Source organism: Eucyclogobius newberryi, unplaced genomic scaffold (assembly GCF_026437365.1).
Source record: "Eucyclogobius newberryi isolate DKJ021-1_F unplaced genomic scaffold, fEucNew1.0.hap1 SCAF_13, whole genome shotgun sequence".
Lineage (NCBI taxonomy): Eukaryota > Metazoa > Chordata > Actinopteri > Gobiiformes > Gobiidae > Eucyclogobius > Eucyclogobius newberryi.
Genome location: NW_027315757.1, coordinates 11097464 through 11116636, shown reverse-complemented (window position 1 = coordinate 11116636; position 19173 = coordinate 11097464). Strand labels below are relative to the sequence as shown.

Below are 19173 nucleotides of genomic sequence, written 5' to 3'. Positions count from 1 at the left end.
AATTTCATTGGTGCAACGCAGGTAGATACAATAAACATCATTTACTGTAATCTCTTTATTGTTGCTTTGTTTTAATCCTGTTATGTTTTAACAACTGCCCTTTTTTTTCTAGATCATTTTCCACCCAGAGTTCCTGTCATCTACTTCCCCACTACTTCCCATGGATTATGAGGATTTTGTGAGAGGCTGCCACCTCGGGGTCTTTCCTTCTTACTACGAGCCGTGGGGCTACACACCAGGCATGAATTTGGAATTTTTGAAATTAATTGTATCTATTTTCAGATGGTTTCACTCTTCTTCTTTTTTTAACACATTCCACTTTCAGCGGAGTGCACCGTCATGGGAATCCCATCAGTGTCCACAAACCTCTCTGGGTTTGGTTGTTTCATGGAGGAACACATTGCAGATCCCTCAGCATATGGTATGTTACTCTACCTGCATCATCTACTATTTTAGGCATATTGTGTTAAATGTACACTTAAAAGGAGTTATAAAAGAATTGCAATATGCAAAATTGGCTTTAATGAGTTTTTAAACCTTGTTACAACGGTGTTTGTTCATTAGTTTACTCAAAGTTCTATTTTGTATGTTTGAGTAATCCTGACTAATCCTACTGCGGTTCGAGAGCTCAAATTCCTGCTCTCCCCTATCCTTTATCCTCTCCCACTTCCTGATTATTTTGAAAATTATACTTTTCAAAAATAAGAACATGTAAATGACAATGTGCTGCTTGTTACAGTGAAATATCACTATGAAGTGTTATCAGTTCTGCAGTTTTGAAGAGGAAGTCGATGGACCTGTTTCTGCTATGAAGCAGTTTTAGATGATTTACAATGAACAAAAATCGACTTAATTTATAGTTCAGTTCTAAGTACCTGAAAAAAGGATAATACTTTCCTTGTCCTTTTAATCTTTTGATTGCATGTCATTTTATTGACTCGAAACCATTCTCAAAACGCTGCAATCTCAAATGTTGCTGTAACAAAAGACAAAATCTAAGCATTCTCATTGAAAAGGCTATAGGAAACCCCGTTATATTGAATTATTTATATAAAATAAAAGGATTCCCAAGTCATTTAAAAAAGCCAGAGTGTGCCAAGTCTCATTCCCTTTTTGAAAGGCTTTATTAACATTTTATTGAATTTGATTAATTTATTGGATCCACATTTAGAAGAAGCAATGCTGCTGTTATTCTTACAGTGGGCCACACCATTAATGAAATGACATTGACGTTACAATATTCGATTAGAACAACAAAAAATGTAAAATGACTGTGTCTTTTTCTCCTGCACAGGTATTTACATCCTGGACCGGCGCTTCCGAGGGGTGGACGAGTCGTGTAACCAGCTCACGGCCTTCCTCTTCCAGTTCTGTAAGCAGAGCCGCCGCCAGAGGATCATCCAGAGGAACCGCACGGAGCGCCTGAGCGACCTGCTGGACTGGAGATACCTGGGACGGGTAAGAGGGCCCATCCACCATCACGTCGTTCAAACTTATACAAAGGCAATTTTCTATGGTTGCACAAGCCTTCTCTTTGTATGAGAAGTTGTTGATATGTTACAGTTAAAGGTTTTAATTAGTCAGTATTTTACAGTTTGTCTTGCTGGTTATTAAACTGTTCTGCAGCCATCATTGCTACTGTTCTGTCTTTGAAAACCAGCACAACCAAGTCAAGTCAAACTTTATTTCTAAAGCCCATTTAAACGAGGGCAATGATCATTTCAAACGTTAAACAACATGAATCAACATAAACCGTGAACATTACCAAGAAAGTGAGCTGAGCTGTGCTGTGAGCTGGTCTTTCACTTCTGAATATTGCATTATAGTAAAACGTATGAATTGAAAACCGTTTTAGAAACTGTTGTGTGACCAAGTAGAACTGGCTTTCCCTTTTGTTAATTTAGAAGCTTCACTATTGTTTTATTTTTGTACTACTGTTTAATAAAAAAAATAATGTAAGGGAAGCTTTGAATTGAGCTTTATTACAATCTCAGTTACTGATTTAATCTGTTTGTCTTTCAGTATTATGTATCGGCTCGTCACATGGCGCTGGCCAAAGCCTACCCTGACAACTTCATTTATGAAAGTCACGAGCCATCGGTAAGTGCGGGTTCATTTATAGGAATTGAACATGCACAACATAATGATTCTGACCTGGCTCAGAGTATTGTAGAACATAAAGTTATTCTCTTGAAATGCCCATATAAGTTTTGATTTAAAATATATTTCTGATTAAACATGGCTCGGCTACAAAATTATGGATTTGTGAATCCCTGTACCTTACCATTCTATATCACAATTATATGTAATAGCAATTACTGCCACGAAGAAAAACAACATTGAAATTCTTAATCCATCTTTGATTCAGAAAGTTTGATTTCTGTGACAACATGAATAAACAAAGAATGGTAATTCAGCCAAATAAAAGAGCACTTAACATTAAGGTTTATATTATTTTGAAGTGTAGCTTGAAATGGCTTCCAAATATTCACAATTCCTTATTATAAAGTTCAAGTCAATAATACAGAGAGACTTTTGTTAATGCAAAATCACTATATTTCCAACATATGTACAAAAACTGTCAAAATGTTCACTTTTATGCTTGCATTTACGCCACACTAACTTCTCCTTGCACCAGACTTCCGGATTCCGTTACCCACGGCCGGCCTCTGTGCCCCCGTCCCCCAGCCTGTCCCGCCACTCCTCGCCCCACCACAGCGAGGCGGAGGACAATGACGACGACGACGAGCGCTACGACGAAGACCTGGAGGCGGAGAAGGATCGCATAAACATCCGACAGCCCTTAAACTACCCGCTCAAGAACAAGCTTTTAATCGCACAAGCGGCCAACGACGACAGTTACGTGAACGATAAAGGCGAAGTGAGCAGCGATAGAGGAAGTGAAGTGAGCAGCGATAGAGGAAGTGAAGTGAGCAGCGATAGAGGAAGTGAAGTGAGCAGCGATAGAGGAAGTGATCGAGGCAGCGATCGATTAAGCGATCGAGGCAGCGATCAAGTAATTGATAAGGGAATTGATAAAGGAAGTGGAAGTGATAAGGGAAGTGATAAGGAAAGTGATAAGGGGGAAAACTAGAGGCTAATGATGAGTCAAACGCTAGTATTGGCTGGTTGCAAAAAGCGTTGTAGTTAGTCTTCCTAAACTGTGCAAACCTTACAAACCTTAATCAAAAGTTCTCAAATATATAGGATTTCTCAGTTATCAGTACTATGACTTAACAGGGAACAATCAGTCACTGAGTGCATCTAAAATTATGATATCATGGAATTTTTATTTAAAAGAGAAATGCGTATAAATGTAGATTGTAGAGATATTTCAAGCAGTTATTTATTTGAATCGCAATTTATATATATATATGTATATGTATATGTATATGTATAGATGTGTATATATATAGCTGCCATTGTTGAGCTTTAAAATGCAAATATCTTCTAAGCAACGTTATGAATGTGCCTTGGGTTCAGCAAGTTGGTCGAAAACATTGAAAGACTGTTTGTCGTTTAGATATTTGTAGTTGGTTAGGCGTACCTGATAATGGTCATATGGGCCTTAGTAATTGTATGCATTTCCCTTTTTGAATTGCTGATTTTACCAGTATTTGAATTTTCTTGTTGGGGAAGAGCTTAATTTCAGACAATGAAGAGACCATAGAGAACAGGTACAAGAGGAATCAGTCCTTTATCACGTTTGTCCTTGCTGTATTGTAACCATACCCAGCTCCATTTCAAAGTCACTCCAGCCACAAAAGAACTTCCTACATGTATTTTTACTTTTGCTGAGAGGGAAAACAAAGAATCATGCTGCTGTAGCGCGTGTCCCTAAACGTATTCGACAATAATTTATAAAAGACGTCGTGACACTTTGAGTTTTGTGTGTGTGTTTGTGCAACTTTATATTTTCAAGACTTGAACAAATTTGCACTCTTGTCATCAGTCTGAAAGTTGGATAATAGAAAGCGAGCCTGGATTTGCCGGTTTTCTTGTCACATTTATTCGCAAAATAGGCATTTGTGATCTTAAAACGTACAGATTGTTAATTGAATGTCTAGGAAAAACATCTTGTAGTTTAAGGAGTGACAAGACTGAATGTGGCAGCACTCGCAGCTCTAAAGGTTTTAGCATTTGTTACCAACTTGATCTTGATTAACTTAAAATAAATAGTGTTTGATAAATGGATTTTGTTGTCGCTTTTATTGAGAATTGAACATTTTGTAACAGTAATACAGGTAAATGTGCAAGTTCAGTCCTTTTTTGTAGGGTGGGAGTTGACCTCAGCACAGGTAAACGCGACCCCCGTGACCTTTACAAACTGTAAGGAAACATACATGGATTACTTTTAAAAGCATTTGTGTCCTTCTAAAAGAAAATACACAAAGTTTTAGTGCGTACCGATTAAACTGTTCCAAAAGGACTTGTATGTGGCACTTCCGGTCACAGCTCCGAGTTTGGCCGGATTCCTTCTCACTGTGTGCACTGTGAAGCCGTCAGGCCCCGTGACTTCTACCTCCACCACGTGAAAGTCGCTCAAACTGTGAAAATTGGGAGAGTAAATAATCACATTTTAGGGGGAAAGCAGTGTTTAGTGCCCAAAGAAAACATATGGCACACAGATAAAAAATGTGTATTAAAAATGTCTATACATTTATTTAGAGCATTACCCCCAAAGGTTTGAAATCCTGTTATTTTAAATGTACTACAGTGAACAGGTAATAAGCCCACAGGCGGCGACAAGTGGGCATATTGTTTTTTATGCCTTATCCATGGGTTCAAGAGTGATGAGAAATTAGAACCATTGCCAAAGAGATTAACAATTTTTTTTTTTTTTTTTTTTTTTTTTAAATAAAAATTGAAAAATTCCTCAATGTTGCATATAATAAGATTTTAATGGTAAAAATTCAAACCGTATTATGGAGGTCCATATTGACAAAAAATATATCGAAATATATTTTCTGTATAAAATCCCATGCTGAAACGCAAATGCATTTTGGATTTTTGAATTTATTCTGCCAAAGGCCACGTCCATCACCATTGGACATTATTCACATAGTTGTATCTTTTTGTTGCTGTAGCTTTTCTAGTGGAAAAGCTTGTTGAATGTTACCGCTTTGCTTTGAATGTTCCACAGTATGGCATTAAACTGATCTACCTGAATGTATGGACTACCATAGCGCCACTAAGCCAGGGTACAGGTCAGATATGTGGAGAAGCGAGTCTGACGCACACAATGAGTTTTTTTTTGTTTCTTTCTTAGAAAAAAACAATTCCTGTAATTGGGTAAATGCACGATAGATGTGTGTAATGCCATAATGTGGAATATTCCAGACAAAGCAAAAACAACAGCATTCCTCACCAGAAAAGTTATATAGTCTTACTTTAATTTGTCCTAGGTCAATTAAAAAAAGTAATACACAGACCCCAAAATCTATTGAATAAACATTATAATCAATTTTTTTTTAAATGTAATGGAAAAGGGGTCTTAAATGTCTCTGGGCCAAACATTAGGTCCCCTGTTGCAGCCACAGTAAAACTCACTCTGTGTCTGAGACGATTTCTCCTTGTACTCGGTCGAAGCCCAGAGCTCCTGCAGCCACTGCCGCTGCTGCCATCGTGTTCACATTGTTGGGGGCAAGTGGACATAACTCTGCCACTGAACCACTGAACAGGACCCGCCTCCCCTCACCCTCCGACCAATCAGAGAGGACGTCTTTGGTCAGCCGGAAACAGGACGGGTGTTTGGACATTCGGATGAACAAGCCCTATAAATAAACAAGAATAATAACATTTAATCAGAGTTGGCTTTTCACACAAAAATAAAGGGTAAACTCTTGAAATTAAGCATTTTTGCATTCATGTCATCCTGGAAAATGAATAATATAAAGATAAGATAAGATAATCCTTTATTGTCCCACATGGGGAAATTTCATTGGTGCAACGCAGGAAAATACAGAGGCAGATACAGAAGAACAGATCACTTATAGGAAGTCTGAAAAACACTTTCAGTAGAAGATCTCCTATAAACAAAAACTCCCATAGACAAATAAATAAATACATAAATACCGTTGCATGTGTCACGACAGTAATTGCCCATGAATATGTGTCACGACGGCACATGGATTGCACAGTAATTGCACATATGACGGAATTGCACATGGTTAGGTCAGTATTGCGAGTGTTCAGGACTAACAGTGTTTGTTATAAAGTCTCACAGCAGCAGAAGGAAAGACCTACGAAACCTCTCCATCCCACAGCGAGGGTGGATCAGTCTCTCACTGAAGCTGCTCTCCAGAGTGGACAGAGTGTCCTGCAGGGGGCGACACTCATGGTCCAGCATAGATGTGAATCTAGCCAGGACCCTTCTGTCCCCCACCTCCTGCACCGAGTCCAGAGCACAGCCCAGGACGGAGCTGGACTTCTTGATGACTTTGTCCAGCTTCCTCCTCTCCCTCTCTGTGATGCTGCTGCTCCAGCAGGCCACACCTACAGGAGCTGATGCCACCACAGAGTCGTAGAAAGTCTTCAGGAGTGGCCCTGTCACTCCAAAAGACCTGAGTCTCCTCAGGAGGTAGAGCCGACTCTGGCTCTTCCTGTACAGTGCGTCTGTGTTATGAGTCCAGTCCAGTTTGTGGTTCAGATGAACACCCAGGTACTTATATGAGTCCACTCTCTCATTGTCCCGTCCCTGGATGTCCACTGGTGAGGGGGCAGTGGGGTGGCGTCTGCGGAAGTCCACCACCATCTCCTTGGTCTTCCCCGCGTTGATGAGGAGGTGGTTCCGCTGACACCAGTCCTCAAAGTCCTGCGCCAGTCCCCTGTACTCCGCATCATCGTCGTCCGTGATGAGTCCGATGATGGCAGAGTCGTCAGAGAACTTCTGCAGGACACAGCTGTCTGTGTCATGTCTGAAGTCTGCAGTGTAGAGGGTGAAGAGAAAGGTCCCTGGGGCGCCCCCACACTGCAGGTCCGAGTGTCAGACACACAGTTCCGGGCTCTCACAAACTGGGGTCGGTCTGTGAGGTAGTCCAGGATCCACTCTGCCAGGTCATACTCCACACCAGCCGTCTCCAGCTTGTCCCTCAGGAGCAGCGGCTGGATGGTGTTGAAGGCGCTGGAAAGATCAAAGAACAGGATCCTCACAGAGCTGCCAGGCTTTTCCAGGTGAGAGAGAGAGCGGTTCAGCAGGGAGATGGCGGCGTCCTCCACTCCGATGCCAGACCGATATGCAAACTGCAGCGGGTCCATGGCTGGGCTCACGGTGGAGCGGAGGTGGTCCAGGACCAGCCGCTCCAGTGTCTTCATCAGGTGGGACGTGAGAGCCACTGGCCTGAAGCTGTTGAGGTCTTTGGGGCGCGGTGTCTTGGGCACAGGTACCAGACAGGAGGTCTTCCAGACCTGTGGTACCACCCTCAGCTTCAGGCTCATGTTGAAGACATGCTCCATAACTCCACACAGTTCATCTGCGCAGGACTTAAGAAGCCTGGGGCTGATGCCGTCAGGTCCTGCTGCCTTCCTCACTTTAATCCTCTTCAGCTCACTAAAATGGTCAAATGTATTTGTATTATTTTTGGGGGGATAAATGGGGTGGAGAGCAGGGAGGACATTTAGCGAATCGATCAACCTCACAACACTCAGGCCACACCGGGCCTGACCGGGGTTGTATTTCCAAATGAAAACACCAGAGGCGAGCTGGATGGAGTGTCTGGCTCAAATAAACAACTGTCAACATTTGGGTAAGTGAGCTTCCACTGCTTTTGTTGTTGGCAAAATGACAGTATTTTTATGATTTTAATTAAAAATATAATTGTTTATTTTACGTTTTGATTTGTTGGTTTGATTGTAAATAATGTCATAATAATGTCATTATTTTATAAAATATAAATTGTTTATTTTATGTATTTGTTAAATCAGATCATTTTCATTAAGATTCTTTTTTTAAAAATTAATTTTGTTGTACATAATGTTTCACTTTACAATCAATGTTCTGACCCATTTCTGCCAATAGTTTATATATCGTTTATAATTTATTTGCCATTTGCAGTTTGAGCTTTTAGCACAGAAAACTTTTAAAACAACCACATTCACAAACAAAGGACATAAATAAGATTAAAATGTTAACATAAGATAACAGTAAAAGTACCATTAAACGTTAATACTCATGCGATATGTAGTGTTACCTTCAAGGTGCCGCTGTCGCTGAGCCTCTGGATGTCCTGGCCTCCCCACAGCGCACCGCTGGGCACATACACCGTCCTGTCGTTCTGCTGAGCTGCCTGTCGGAGGTCATGGTTCAGCGCCGGGTCAGAGAGGGCAGAGGGAGAGCCCACCTGAAGAAGATGATCACAACTTCAATTCCTACGTTGAAATACTAAAGCACGTGACAAGAAAAGGATGCTGTCTGACCATGAAATGTGACTTGGCCAAGAAGCGGACTCCAAACTCTTTGACAATGTGAGGATGGCAAACCTCTACAATTACATCGCACCGTCTGTAAACAAATACAACTGTTACAAAGGAAATCATGTTTTGGATTTGAAATGTATTCTTAATTTACTCATCAGGGCAGATTGACAAAAAGACCAGTGATGGGGATTGAACGGACAACCTTCAGGTTTGAGGGGGGAAATGTGTACCAACTGAAAGGTCTCACAGTAGGGCAAAATATTGGGAAAAATTATATAATAAATACAATTAAAAGTATTAGTCAAATAATTATTGTCAAAATATTAATAATAAAATAATCTAAATAAATATTCTAAAGCTAACAATTTTGAAGACAATATAAAATGTACACAAATTATGTTTCGACTGCCAAATAAACAAACAACCAGCCATAGTTATGTGGTTTACTACATTATATTTGTACTGTACCTCTCTGCAAAAGATGACAAGTCCTCAAGTATGAATTGCTTGGAGAACATGTCTTTGAGCTTGTCTGGATTTCTGTTCCAGACAAAAGCCAGCTCCAGCCCGACTCCTGGTCCTTCTGACAGAATCTTCTCCACCAAGAACTGCCCTGTGTCACCATCACTAATGTTATTACAAAAGTATAAAGTAGAAGTAATTTAAAAGTGATACATTTCCCTTGTGGATCAATAAAGTTTGTCTTACGGTACAAAACATGGTATTTTCAATCCAATCTGCAGGAAAAGTTCTGTTCATGCAAAGGTTCTAATCTATTTGGTTAAAGATGCACTGTGGAACTTCCCTGGTGGAGGGTCTGCCAGCTACGTATCACAAATATCTCATTCAACTTAAAGGCACAATGGACGATTTTTCGGTGCTTTGAGAACGCAGGCGGAAGTGCGCATGCGCACTCCCCGTGCGGACTGATACACATGTGCGTTTGTTTATTAGCGCAACGGAGCGCATCGCATCTCTCGTCTCCCGTAGATTTCTGTCCACTTCTGCGTCAGCTCGAACTGTCTTTCTCTGTCTTCATTTTGCCCCGTACACTGAGGGAACTATATTATGATAGATCCATGCGCTTAGGCACGCGGAAACGTGGGGACGAGCCTGACGCGGCTGCAGGTGAGCGGGAGGTGCGTTTTATGATTGATACGTGGCAGGACAAATGATTTATCCACGCCACGAGGAAATATGCTGAAAAAAATCGTCCATTCCACCTTTAATTGGAGACAAGCTGTGGATGGCACCAGGTCAAGTTACAGGTCAGATCTGTGGAGAGGAGAGTCTGCTCATAATGAGAATGTATGTTTTCCATGGTATTTTTATTTGGGCAATAATTAATTTTGTACCGCTTGTTCCCGTTAGGGGTCGCGGGTGACGAGCCTATCCCAGTGACTTTGGGCCTTAGGCGGGGTACAGCCTGGACAGGGGCCGGCTCATCGCAGGGTCAACACAGAGACACAGACACACACTCACTCTCACATTCATTCAATAGGGGCAATTTAGAGTTGCCAATTGACCTAACACAATTGGACGGTGGGAGGAAACAGGAGAACCCGTAGAGAGGACATGGACAGGGACGGGGAGGACATGCAGACTAGAGAGATCATGTGATGTTGGACTGGCCTGGGAATCAAACCCACGATCTTATTGGGAGGCGAGAGCTCTAACCACTCTGCCACCGTGAACCCGTGCAGTTGCATGATAGTCCCAAGCTATAATGACACTGGCACTGTCTAAACTGAATTTCAATTTCCTCAAATGAATGATAAGTAAATGTACTGTGTGGCATTAAAAGTACAAATCCTTGGTAAAACTGCTCATGTGAAGATAACTATTCTTACCGCAGTATTGTATGTTTATATGGCTGCTGCTTACGTACCGAGGTGTCCATATCCCACCACTCCAATCCGGAGCAGAGGAGCGCTGCTGGCCATAGTCTGAAAAGAGAAATCACAGTAATAGTATTTTACATAGCTTTTTGGATAATACTTATATCTCACCATGTTATTGGGACAACCCCTGTGTTTCCCCCGAATACATACGGAAGCTAAGCAGAGTTCAAAGTTTGGCTCAAGTCAATCATTGTTAGAGCTACTTCAATGTGACTCTGTGAAGTATGATTCAAACACAACATAAAGTATATTTAGCCATACCATGAGACAGTATCTTCTAGTTTGAGCAAATCCGACTATTCTAGAAGATACACTATGCAAGATAAGTGCGTTTAATGTTACACTGTGAAACATTTCAGGCAAAGGCAAAACTTTTCCATGGAGACAACATAATGTACATTCAATTTATTTATTTAATGTATTTATTAATTAACCTTTATGTTCGCAGATAAGGGCAAAGTGAAAATGTAGCAGCACACAAATCATAAACATATTTGCACATAGATGATGGACCTTTCTAAAAAATAAAAAAAATAAACTACACAAAAAATGCAAGTTTACTTAATGAGTGAGAGAATATTTTCATTAAAAACGCAACTTTCTCAGCCTCAAAACTTGCCATTGTATTTTTTTATATCACCTACTTATTTTCAACCGAGGCCAAAGGTGAGGAACAAATAGCTGAAATCTTCAAAGAGAGAGAACATTGATCAGTATTATCAGAATGAATGGTCCAAAGTGCGTTGAACGCGTCTGACGCATACAAGCGTTTGAGATCGAGTGAAGACGCTATAGGGAACAGAGCACAAATTTAGATTTAATGAGAGCAAAAGAAACTAAATAAGTTAACTGATTAAGCTAACAAGATGGATATCCTGGAGACTGACGCTTACGACCGCCGACAGAGGAGAAACATGGTAAGACAAACCAACAAAATAAAAATTACAATATTATGGCGAACCTGCATTATGTATGTATGTATTATTATGTCTCACACACAAAAGGTGTCTTATTGTGAAAGGGTGATTTTGATGGAAGCAAATAAAGAAGAGACACAAACGTACTTTTGGTCTGATTATTTGAACTTCTACATTGGTGACCCTGACGTTGGAATGATGTCAGTTGGGAGCTCTTCCGCGGCCGCTGTCCCGTCTGCGACAGCTATTTTTGCGGCTACTATTAAGCTCCCGGAGTTTTGGCAACACGACCCAGAGCCCTGGTTCCATCATGTCGAGGCGCAGTTCCAGTTACGAGGCATCACTGCCGACGAGACGAAGTATTTTCACGTTGTTTCGGTGTTCTGATTCTGCCACTACTCGCAGGCTGATGGGACTGCTCCGTGCCCCGCCGCATGGCAACAAGTATGAGGCGCTGAAGACGCAGTTACTACGTTTGTACAGCTGTCTGACATGGAGCGAGCCGATCGCCTGCTGTCGATGTCAGGTTTAGGTGACAGTAAACCTTCAGAACTCATGGAGAACATGTTGGCCTTGCTGGGACCCGGTGATGCATCTTTTCTATTCACCCACCTGTTCCTGCGCCAGCTCCCGCCTCCCGTGCGCCCCGCCCTGGCCTCCTCGGAGCTCATGAACAGTGAGGATTACCGGGGTTTGGCGGAAGAAGCAGATAAACTCTGGCTGGCGTCCCGTCACTACTCCGCCGTGCACGCGCTGCTGCCAGGTGAGCCGATGGACCCGGGGGCTGTGGACGTCGCGGCGGTCACGGAGCGTCAGCGGAGGGAGCGCCCGCTGTGCTTCTATCATCGGCGTTTTGGAGTGAAAGCCCGGCGTGCATTCCGCCGTGCTCCTTTCAGCAGCAGGGAAACGAGAGCCCGTGCACACTAACAGCTTCGTGCATCGGCGCATCAGACAAGCTGCTTTTCGTTGAGGACGGCATGTCAGGAAGACGTTTCCTGGTGGATTCAGGGGCGCAGCGCAGCATCGTTCCCGCCTCCTCTGCTGACACTTTGGGACCTGGACAGGGGCCTTCGTTGGGTCCCAACGGGACCTCCATCCGCACCTTCGGCACCAGGTTAATTTCTTACCTTCTTATTCTTCTGGATCTTTTTGCTTTGTTTCAGTCTTGTGCTCTGTTCATGCACCTTGTCCCGTTCTTCGTGGCCACCTCTGCGTACTTCTACCTGTGGACCCCAGAGTCGGTCGGGTCCACTGTGGCGGCAGGGGTCAAATCGGCTCCCGCGCTCCTATTGGCTGTGGTGGTCCTGAGCTGGAATGGACCCCTGAGCATTCTGGGTGTGGCCGGGGGACTGCTGTTCTCCGCCGTGGGGGACTTCTGCCTTGTATTCCCTGATCAGATGTTCATACACGGTGAGAAGCTTCATTTTACATTCATGTAACTCAAAGTGCTTATATGAAAGGGTCTCATATTTTCTCTAATATTATTTTGTGGGATATAACTTGTGTTAAAATATTGATCATAGTTTTACATCAGTCATGTGTCAGTTGGTGAAGAAAATTTGACAAATAAAAGTTGAAAATTACAGGAAGTAGAGCCAAGTTCAAGTCATCTATGTTATCAATAAGCAACAATCCATACAACATTTTCTCAGTTCAAACATTCATTTAACAAAATAAAAGTGTTATTTATTAAGTATTATTATTTGTCAAATCATACATATGGGTTTTAATGTTTTTTTTGCCAATTCATTTAGTTTGAAAAAAATACTTTCATTTTTGAACCTCAAAATGCTCTGGAGCTATTAATTTCTAAATCTGCTCTATAATACTACACACATGGAGTAATTTCTGACCAGATTTTATTTCTCTCATAATTCAGACATAAAATTATTTTATTTTATTTTATTATAATATTGGGTTGAATTTTGTTAGTCGGACTTCAGACTAATGCACTGATACCAAATTTACCTTTAATTTATTAATTTAGTGTCAAAAGGATCATGTCTGAATGGTCAGAAGTATCTTTTTCTCTGCCCGGTGGTCGAGTGGTTAAAGCAGCAGCACACATGCCGGGCTCCATGTGCAGACAAAGCGCCGTGAGGCTCCGATGGGTTTACTGCATGTCCTCCCTTCTCTCTCATCCCCATTTCATGCTAGAGTTGTGCTGTCTAATAAAGCCAATAGGCCAAAAAATGAAATAATTTTAATGAAGATCAGACTTTTTAACATAAGGCCCCATAACTATGAAATTACATGACTGTGCTGAAATGAATTTTTTTAGAACATAAAACAACAAGAACAAAACCGGGCAGAACCAGAGAGAAACAAAATAATAATACAATTAAATTAGAGAATAAGGAGGTAGTAAGATCAAATTGAGCATGTTTTCTGATGTATTGTGCCTGAGCAGCAAACTGTTGTGTTTATAAAAATGTGCCATAGAAATAAAGTGGATTTGGGGGACTGGGAGGTTCCTCTGACTTGGTAGGGACTGGGGATTGTACAGGTTTAGTTCTCGGTTCTATTTACAAACCTGTGCGCCTGATGTCTCTCCACAGTCTTGTCATTTCTTTTTGTGTTCCAGGCATGGCTGCGTTTGCCGTGGCCCACCTGCTCTACTCCCTGACCTTCCTCTCCTCGCGCTACAGCAACGACTCCTCCTCATCGTGGCCCCGCCTCTTTTATCCCATCTTGTTGGTGACCGGAGGAGGCTTTTACTTCCACTTGTACCCGTACCTCCAAAAGGCCCCTAACCCAGACCTAATGGTGCCAGCAGTAGGGATTTACGTCGTGCTGATCACGCTGATGGGGAGCCTGGCCATCCGGACGCGCAGGCTGACCACGGTACTGGGCAGTCTGGTCTTCATGGTGTCCGATATATCGCTGGCCGTGCAGGTTTTTAAGGTGACTGTGATAGAACATGGAACCGTTGTAGTTATGGTGACGTATTATTTGTCACAGCTACTGATCGCAGTCGGGGACGTGAAGGCGGTGGAGGGCAAAGAAGACTTTTCAAAATGGAAAAGGGCTTAGAAATATTTTTAATGTATTTTTTTTAATACCTTGTGTTTAAAATATAGTGGAGTTTTTGATCATTTTAAAATCAATAAAAAACAAAAACTCCTTTTCGTTCCAGATTTGTCAAAATATTTTAATCTCAACATTGAGGAGGATGTGTTTTTATTTATCATTTTTACAATAAATAAATATGTACAACATAATATAAATGCTGCAATATTTACACAAATGTTTTAAATGAACTAAAAAAACAACACAATTGAGAAGAGAAAAATAAAAAGTGTTATGTCTCAACATTTGTGAAAACCATAACTGAAATGGAGTTAGAGGTGGGCAATATATATTGAATTTTAGATCATATTGTGAATGTTATTTTGAAGATATGCAAATTTTGAAAATCAACCATATCATTTATGGTAAAAAATGTTAGTAAAATGCAGTAACCTTTCAAATAAGGTGATATTTCTGCACTTCTTTCATTCATTTGAGAGACACTTTACATTTATCCGACAATTAAACAAAAAATATGTTTAAAGACACGTTTTAACACTTGTTGGATTGTCTATCGGTTCATGCCAGACATGTGACTTATGCACCGCCTGCAGCCATCTTGGTCCATGTCGCTAATGTAAACGGAAAGGAAATGCTAATAAAGGATTAGCATACAGCTCTACCATAATGTGTGTGTGTGTGTGTGTGTGTGTGTGATTTTGATGTGATTTTGATGTGATTTTGATGAAGGTCTTTGCCTCTTAAAAGTCTGTGAAAAATTCTGGAAAAGCCGTTCAAAAGTATGACATTAGTAGGCTAAAATAGACCTCTTTCAGGCAACATTAGAGAACCAATTTTGGACATAAAAAAGGAAAATACAAAAAAAGGAAACACGGACCTGATGCAATTTAATTCTATACTTGATGTGACGACTGTTGGCATGAAACAATTGTCTGACTGAAAAATAAAATAAAGTAGAGATATACATTTTTTATCAATATAGTCCACCCCTAAAAATAGTCTTTTTTTTCCTTCTCTTTTTTTTTTTTTTTTTACATTGGAGGTATTTACAAGTTTGAAAGAGAGTTTAGCTGAAATGTTGGGTCAGCGGTCCATCCCATTGTCTTCAGACGGCTGTCCAGTAAAACACGCTGTCTTTAAGCGCTCGCAGAAATCCAACTCCTCCTGTAACAACAAGACACACAATTTACACACATTATACAGCAATAGCAGATTTTTTTCACCCTTTACTTTTGTGTTTTAAAAGAAGGGATTACTAAATACCAGGAAAAAAACATAGTAAGTATACATATATTTTCCAACTTTTTATGCAACGTTGATCTAAAACAACTTCAATAGAAACAGGTTAATTGACTGGGCAAAATCTTTGGAATGGACAAAAGTCCTATTCCTTCCTGTTTTGAAGGACTTTGTGAGGACCTTTCCCCATTCAAAATATATTTTTTTGTAATTTGAAATGTGCCATTGCTATGTCAACGGTCCTTCGTTGCCAAATCTTTCATATCAGGAAGGAATCTTTATGCCTGAAAACCATGAACATACAGCATATATTTAATCGTAGCAGATTAATTGATGGCTTCTTATTTTTATTAAATGATTACCGCCTAAGGCCCGAAGTCACTGGGATAGGCTCCAGTCATCCGCGACCCCGAAAGGGAACAAGCGGTAGAAAATGGATGGATGGATTACGTAACTTTTTTGTACTGCATCTGTGCCTGATTTGTAGCCTTTTATTTATTAAAGTAGTTTCTGAGCACTCAAGGCTCAAATGCAGGATGACTCAAAAGTATGAATGACTTATACACCTTTGATAAGGAAGCTAATAATGAGGAGGAAAAACATTAAATCCTATAAAAAAAGTAAATCTAGCATATTATGTTAGCTTTACCTCCCACTCCTCTTGCCCCTGCAGCTCTTTGGACCTCTGCTTTAGTAACTGGTCCAGGCCTAGAGCCGGCTCCCGACAGTCTTTGAGCCCCTGTGGACAGTCCTCTACAAGACTGAAAACACAGGAAATCACAATCAATGCACATTAGATTAGCCATGTTTTAAAATAAAGCTAATAACAGATGAAACTACTACTTACAGGCAAAGTGCGCCCAGCACATGTTCATGAAAAGGTGAATGTGGCGTTTGCAGAACAGACACCAGCTGTTGAACCATTCCCATGGAGACAACGGCCGCTGTAGAGAAAATATATCAGATTATAGATCATAAGACTTTACATGTTGCCAAAACTGTTACATCCATACATAAATATTGGAAATGTATGTTCAAAAAGAAAAGAAAGTAGTGTAATTCTTGTACCTCTCTGTCCTGGGTGTGACGTGAGCAGGTTAAGGAGGAGGAATGCCGCTTTGATGCCAAGTTTCTCGTTTTCGGACTGCATGCCTCTCATCAGCACGGAGAAGCCGTCCAGAGACAAAAACGCCTCGAGTCCTGCGTCCTGCTCTCGGACTAAACCTACACAAGGTTAGAAAGGGGTAAATGTTAGAGAAGAGAAGAAAGAAACAATGCGCAAGTTGTTGTGATGTCGGCATTCTCCCAAATAAGAAATTGAACACCCCCCTGCAGTTCGCCTACAGAGCCAACAGCTCTGTGGACGAAGCCATCAACCTGGCACTCTGCTTCATCTTGCAGCATCTGGACTCCCCAGGAACCTATGCCAGGATCCTGTTTGTGGACTTCAGCTCTGCATTCAACACCATCCTCCCTGCTCTGCTCCAGGACAAGCTCTCCCAGCTCTATGTGCCCGACTCCACCTGCAGGGGGAGCACTGACTTCCTGATGGATCGGAAGCAGTGTTGGGAAGAAAGTCTCAGACACTCGGACTATCAGCACAGGAGTACCACAGGGCTGTGTACTTTCTCCTCTGCTCTTCTCACTGTACACAAACTGCTGCACCTCCAGCCATGACTCAAGTTTGTGGACGACACCACCCTCATCGGGCTCATCTCGGACGTAGATGAGTCTGTCTACAGGTGGGAGGTGGACCGGCTGGTGTCCTGGTGCAGCGGTAATGACCTTGAGTTCAACGCCCAGAAGACAGTGGAGATGATCATGGACTCCTCCCCCCCTCCCACCAACCAATTCTAGAACTTGAAAATAATCCCTTTGGGGTCCACTCACATGAGACGGCGTAGAGGGCTTTGACGCGGACAGTGGGGTGTGGGTCAGAGTCGGCCATCTCCAACAGTTTGGGCAGTGTCCCGATGTCCAGGAGGTAAATCTGCACCTGGGGCATGTTCTGTGCGCACGAGGCAATCAGTTCAGCCGCTCGCCACCGCAGCCCGCCCTGCTCATGACCCAGGAACCGAGAGACGCACAACTCCAGGCCGCCGAGAGTCATCAAGTCTGAGAAGATAGACAGAAGACTTTAGCTGTAGCTTTCAGTGGACAAACACCAACGAAGCTACTGTCAGCCAACATTTTGAGATCTAATATTGACTGATTACTTTTTTAAATACCTACCTCTTGCATTGTCCAGATTTTCACACAGCTCTGTCAGTGTTTCAAAAGCAGTTTCCCGCCCGTCATCCTCATCCTCCCTCCCCTGATTGTTTGGTTCTTCTGTGCGTAAAACTTCCAGGCATCGTTTCATCTGCTCCACCTCGTCCATTTGGCCTTTGCAGATGTCGGACAGCGCTTCTCTCAGCCACCTCTTCCTCTGAAACATACGTAATACTGTTTTGATCACTAAAATCCACATCATGGCTTAAAAGTGTTCATGGCAGGTTTGTCACTAAAATGTTGTGAACATGATTATATTTGAAATTTTACTACAAATTGTGTCCATTTTCCACCGGTTTGACTATTTTGGTGTTTATAATTGTACTTCCTGGTTCGACAGGAGCAGCACATGAGACAGAGGTCATTCCATAACTGTTACCTAGCAACCATACTGCAAACAAGGTCAGAAATCCCTACAAATTACACAATAGTTATGATTTGTCAAGTAATACCCGATAAGGCCTTTGTTTTGTTAAATTATTGTTTAAACGGTCAGAAAAGTGTATACGTTGAGTGTGAATTGTGACCTTATATTTGTTGGAATGTCGCGTATTGATGACATAGACAGAGGGATTCTGTTTTGAAGCTACTTCCTGTCATTTTCAACTTTTCTTCACAAACTGCAACTTGACTGATGTATATTTACCACATGTATTATCCCACCAAAATCAAGCACTTTAAATCAGAATGTGTGCCTAATAAACGTGTGATTACAACTGACCTCCTCCGACATGGGCTCCGTAGTGGTGGTGGACTCCTGTGACTGTCCCTCCGCCGCAGATCCAGCTTCTACGGCCAGCTGCAGCACTCCTTGAAGGTTGCGTGGATACCTTCTGCCCTGTCTTTCTTCAGCCATGTCTTTCTCTAATAAAACAACATGAATACCGCATAAACATTGGAAACTATCAGCACAGTAGAGAGGGAAATAACATAACAAAGCAGCAAACAGAAGTGTGTCACTCAAGAAATAGGCATGTCTAACAGAAAATATTGAAGCCGTAACTTACCTTTAGAGAGTTCTGTACAAATGTAAAAGTCTGAAGTTGTCACTGGGTCGCGTTTGGCTTTATAACAGGAAAACACACCCCGTAAATACTACACTTGAACACGCTGGAACCGTCTAGAAAAAGTGCATGAGTCGCTGCTAAGGAAGCTGCCATACTTTACCGTAATTCCTGGAACAAATGATCACACATACATTTCAAAATCAAACGCAGTGGAGGTTTTGACTCATAATCATGATCTAGATGTTTTCAAATCAGTGTTTCGAATTCGTGTTTTCATTCATCGTTTTCTGGAAAGCTAATCATATATAAAGGTAAAATATCAAGGTTCTATTGTAACTACAGTTACGGTAAAGGAAATGACAACTCGCTCTGGACCAGAGAGTGCTAGTAAAA

General features: G+C 41.7%; 4 protein-coding genes across 5 annotated transcripts in view; 2 read left to right on the top strand and 2 right to left on the bottom strand.

Annotated features, from left to right (window-relative positions):
* The window catches only part of gys1 (glycogen synthase 1 (muscle)), a 13318-nt gene extending 9124 nt beyond the window's left edge, over window positions 1–4194 (top strand). Inside the window, exons 12-16 of the mRNA XM_072442602.1 lie at window positions 113–239; window positions 326–421; window positions 1295–1458; window positions 2023–2100; window positions 2639–4194. Of these exons, the coding sequence (XP_072298703.1) occupies window positions 113–239; window positions 326–421; window positions 1295–1458; window positions 2023–2100; window positions 2639–3094 (921 nt within the window). The 3' untranslated portion in view covers window positions 3095–4194. The remainder of the gene's footprint in view (window positions 1–112; window positions 240–325; window positions 422–1294; window positions 1459–2022; window positions 2101–2638) is intronic.
* Window positions 4195–4277: 83 nt separating this feature from the next.
* On the bottom strand, window positions 4278–10411 carry aspdh (aspartate dehydrogenase domain containing). Its single transcript, XM_072442603.1, has 7 exons — window positions 10304–10411; window positions 8884–9028; window positions 8416–8500; window positions 8190–8339; window positions 5551–5774; window positions 4408–4547; window positions 4278–4327 (listed from the first exon to the last, which is right to left on the bottom strand). The coding sequence occupies exons 1-7, from the start codon at window positions 10356–10358 to the stop codon at window positions 4290–4292; spliced, it is 837 nt and encodes a 278-aa protein (XP_072298704.1). The 5' UTR covers window positions 10359–10411; the 3' UTR covers window positions 4278–4289.
* A 729-nt stretch (window positions 10412–11140) lies between these two features.
* tmem86b (transmembrane protein 86B) lies at window positions 11141–14510 on the top strand. Its single transcript, XM_072442594.1, has 3 exons — window positions 11141–11233; window positions 12397–12643; window positions 13818–14510. The coding sequence occupies exons 1-3, from the start codon at window positions 11183–11185 to the stop codon at window positions 14264–14266; spliced, it is 747 nt and encodes a 248-aa protein (XP_072298695.1). The 5' UTR covers window positions 11141–11182; the 3' UTR covers window positions 14267–14510.
* hspbp1 (HSPA (heat shock 70kDa) binding protein, cytoplasmic cochaperone 1) lies at window positions 14369–18936 on the bottom strand. 2 transcript variants are annotated; one of them, XM_072442591.1, is made up of 8 exons: window positions 18781–18936; window positions 18495–18637; window positions 17735–17930; window positions 17393–17617; window positions 16571–16726; window positions 16350–16446; window positions 16152–16263; window positions 14369–15427 (listed from the first exon to the last, which is right to left on the bottom strand). In XM_072442591.1, the coding sequence occupies exons 2-8, from the start codon at window positions 18627–18629 to the stop codon at window positions 15347–15349; spliced, it is 1002 nt and encodes a 333-aa protein (XP_072298692.1). In that variant the 5' UTR covers window positions 18630–18637; window positions 18781–18936; the 3' UTR covers window positions 14369–15346. The 2 variants fall into 2 exon arrangements, with proteins under 2 accessions (XP_072298692.1, XP_072298694.1); XM_072442593.1 differs by having other exon boundaries at window positions 18495–18631.
* Between the last annotated feature and the right edge of the window lie 237 nt (window positions 18937–19173).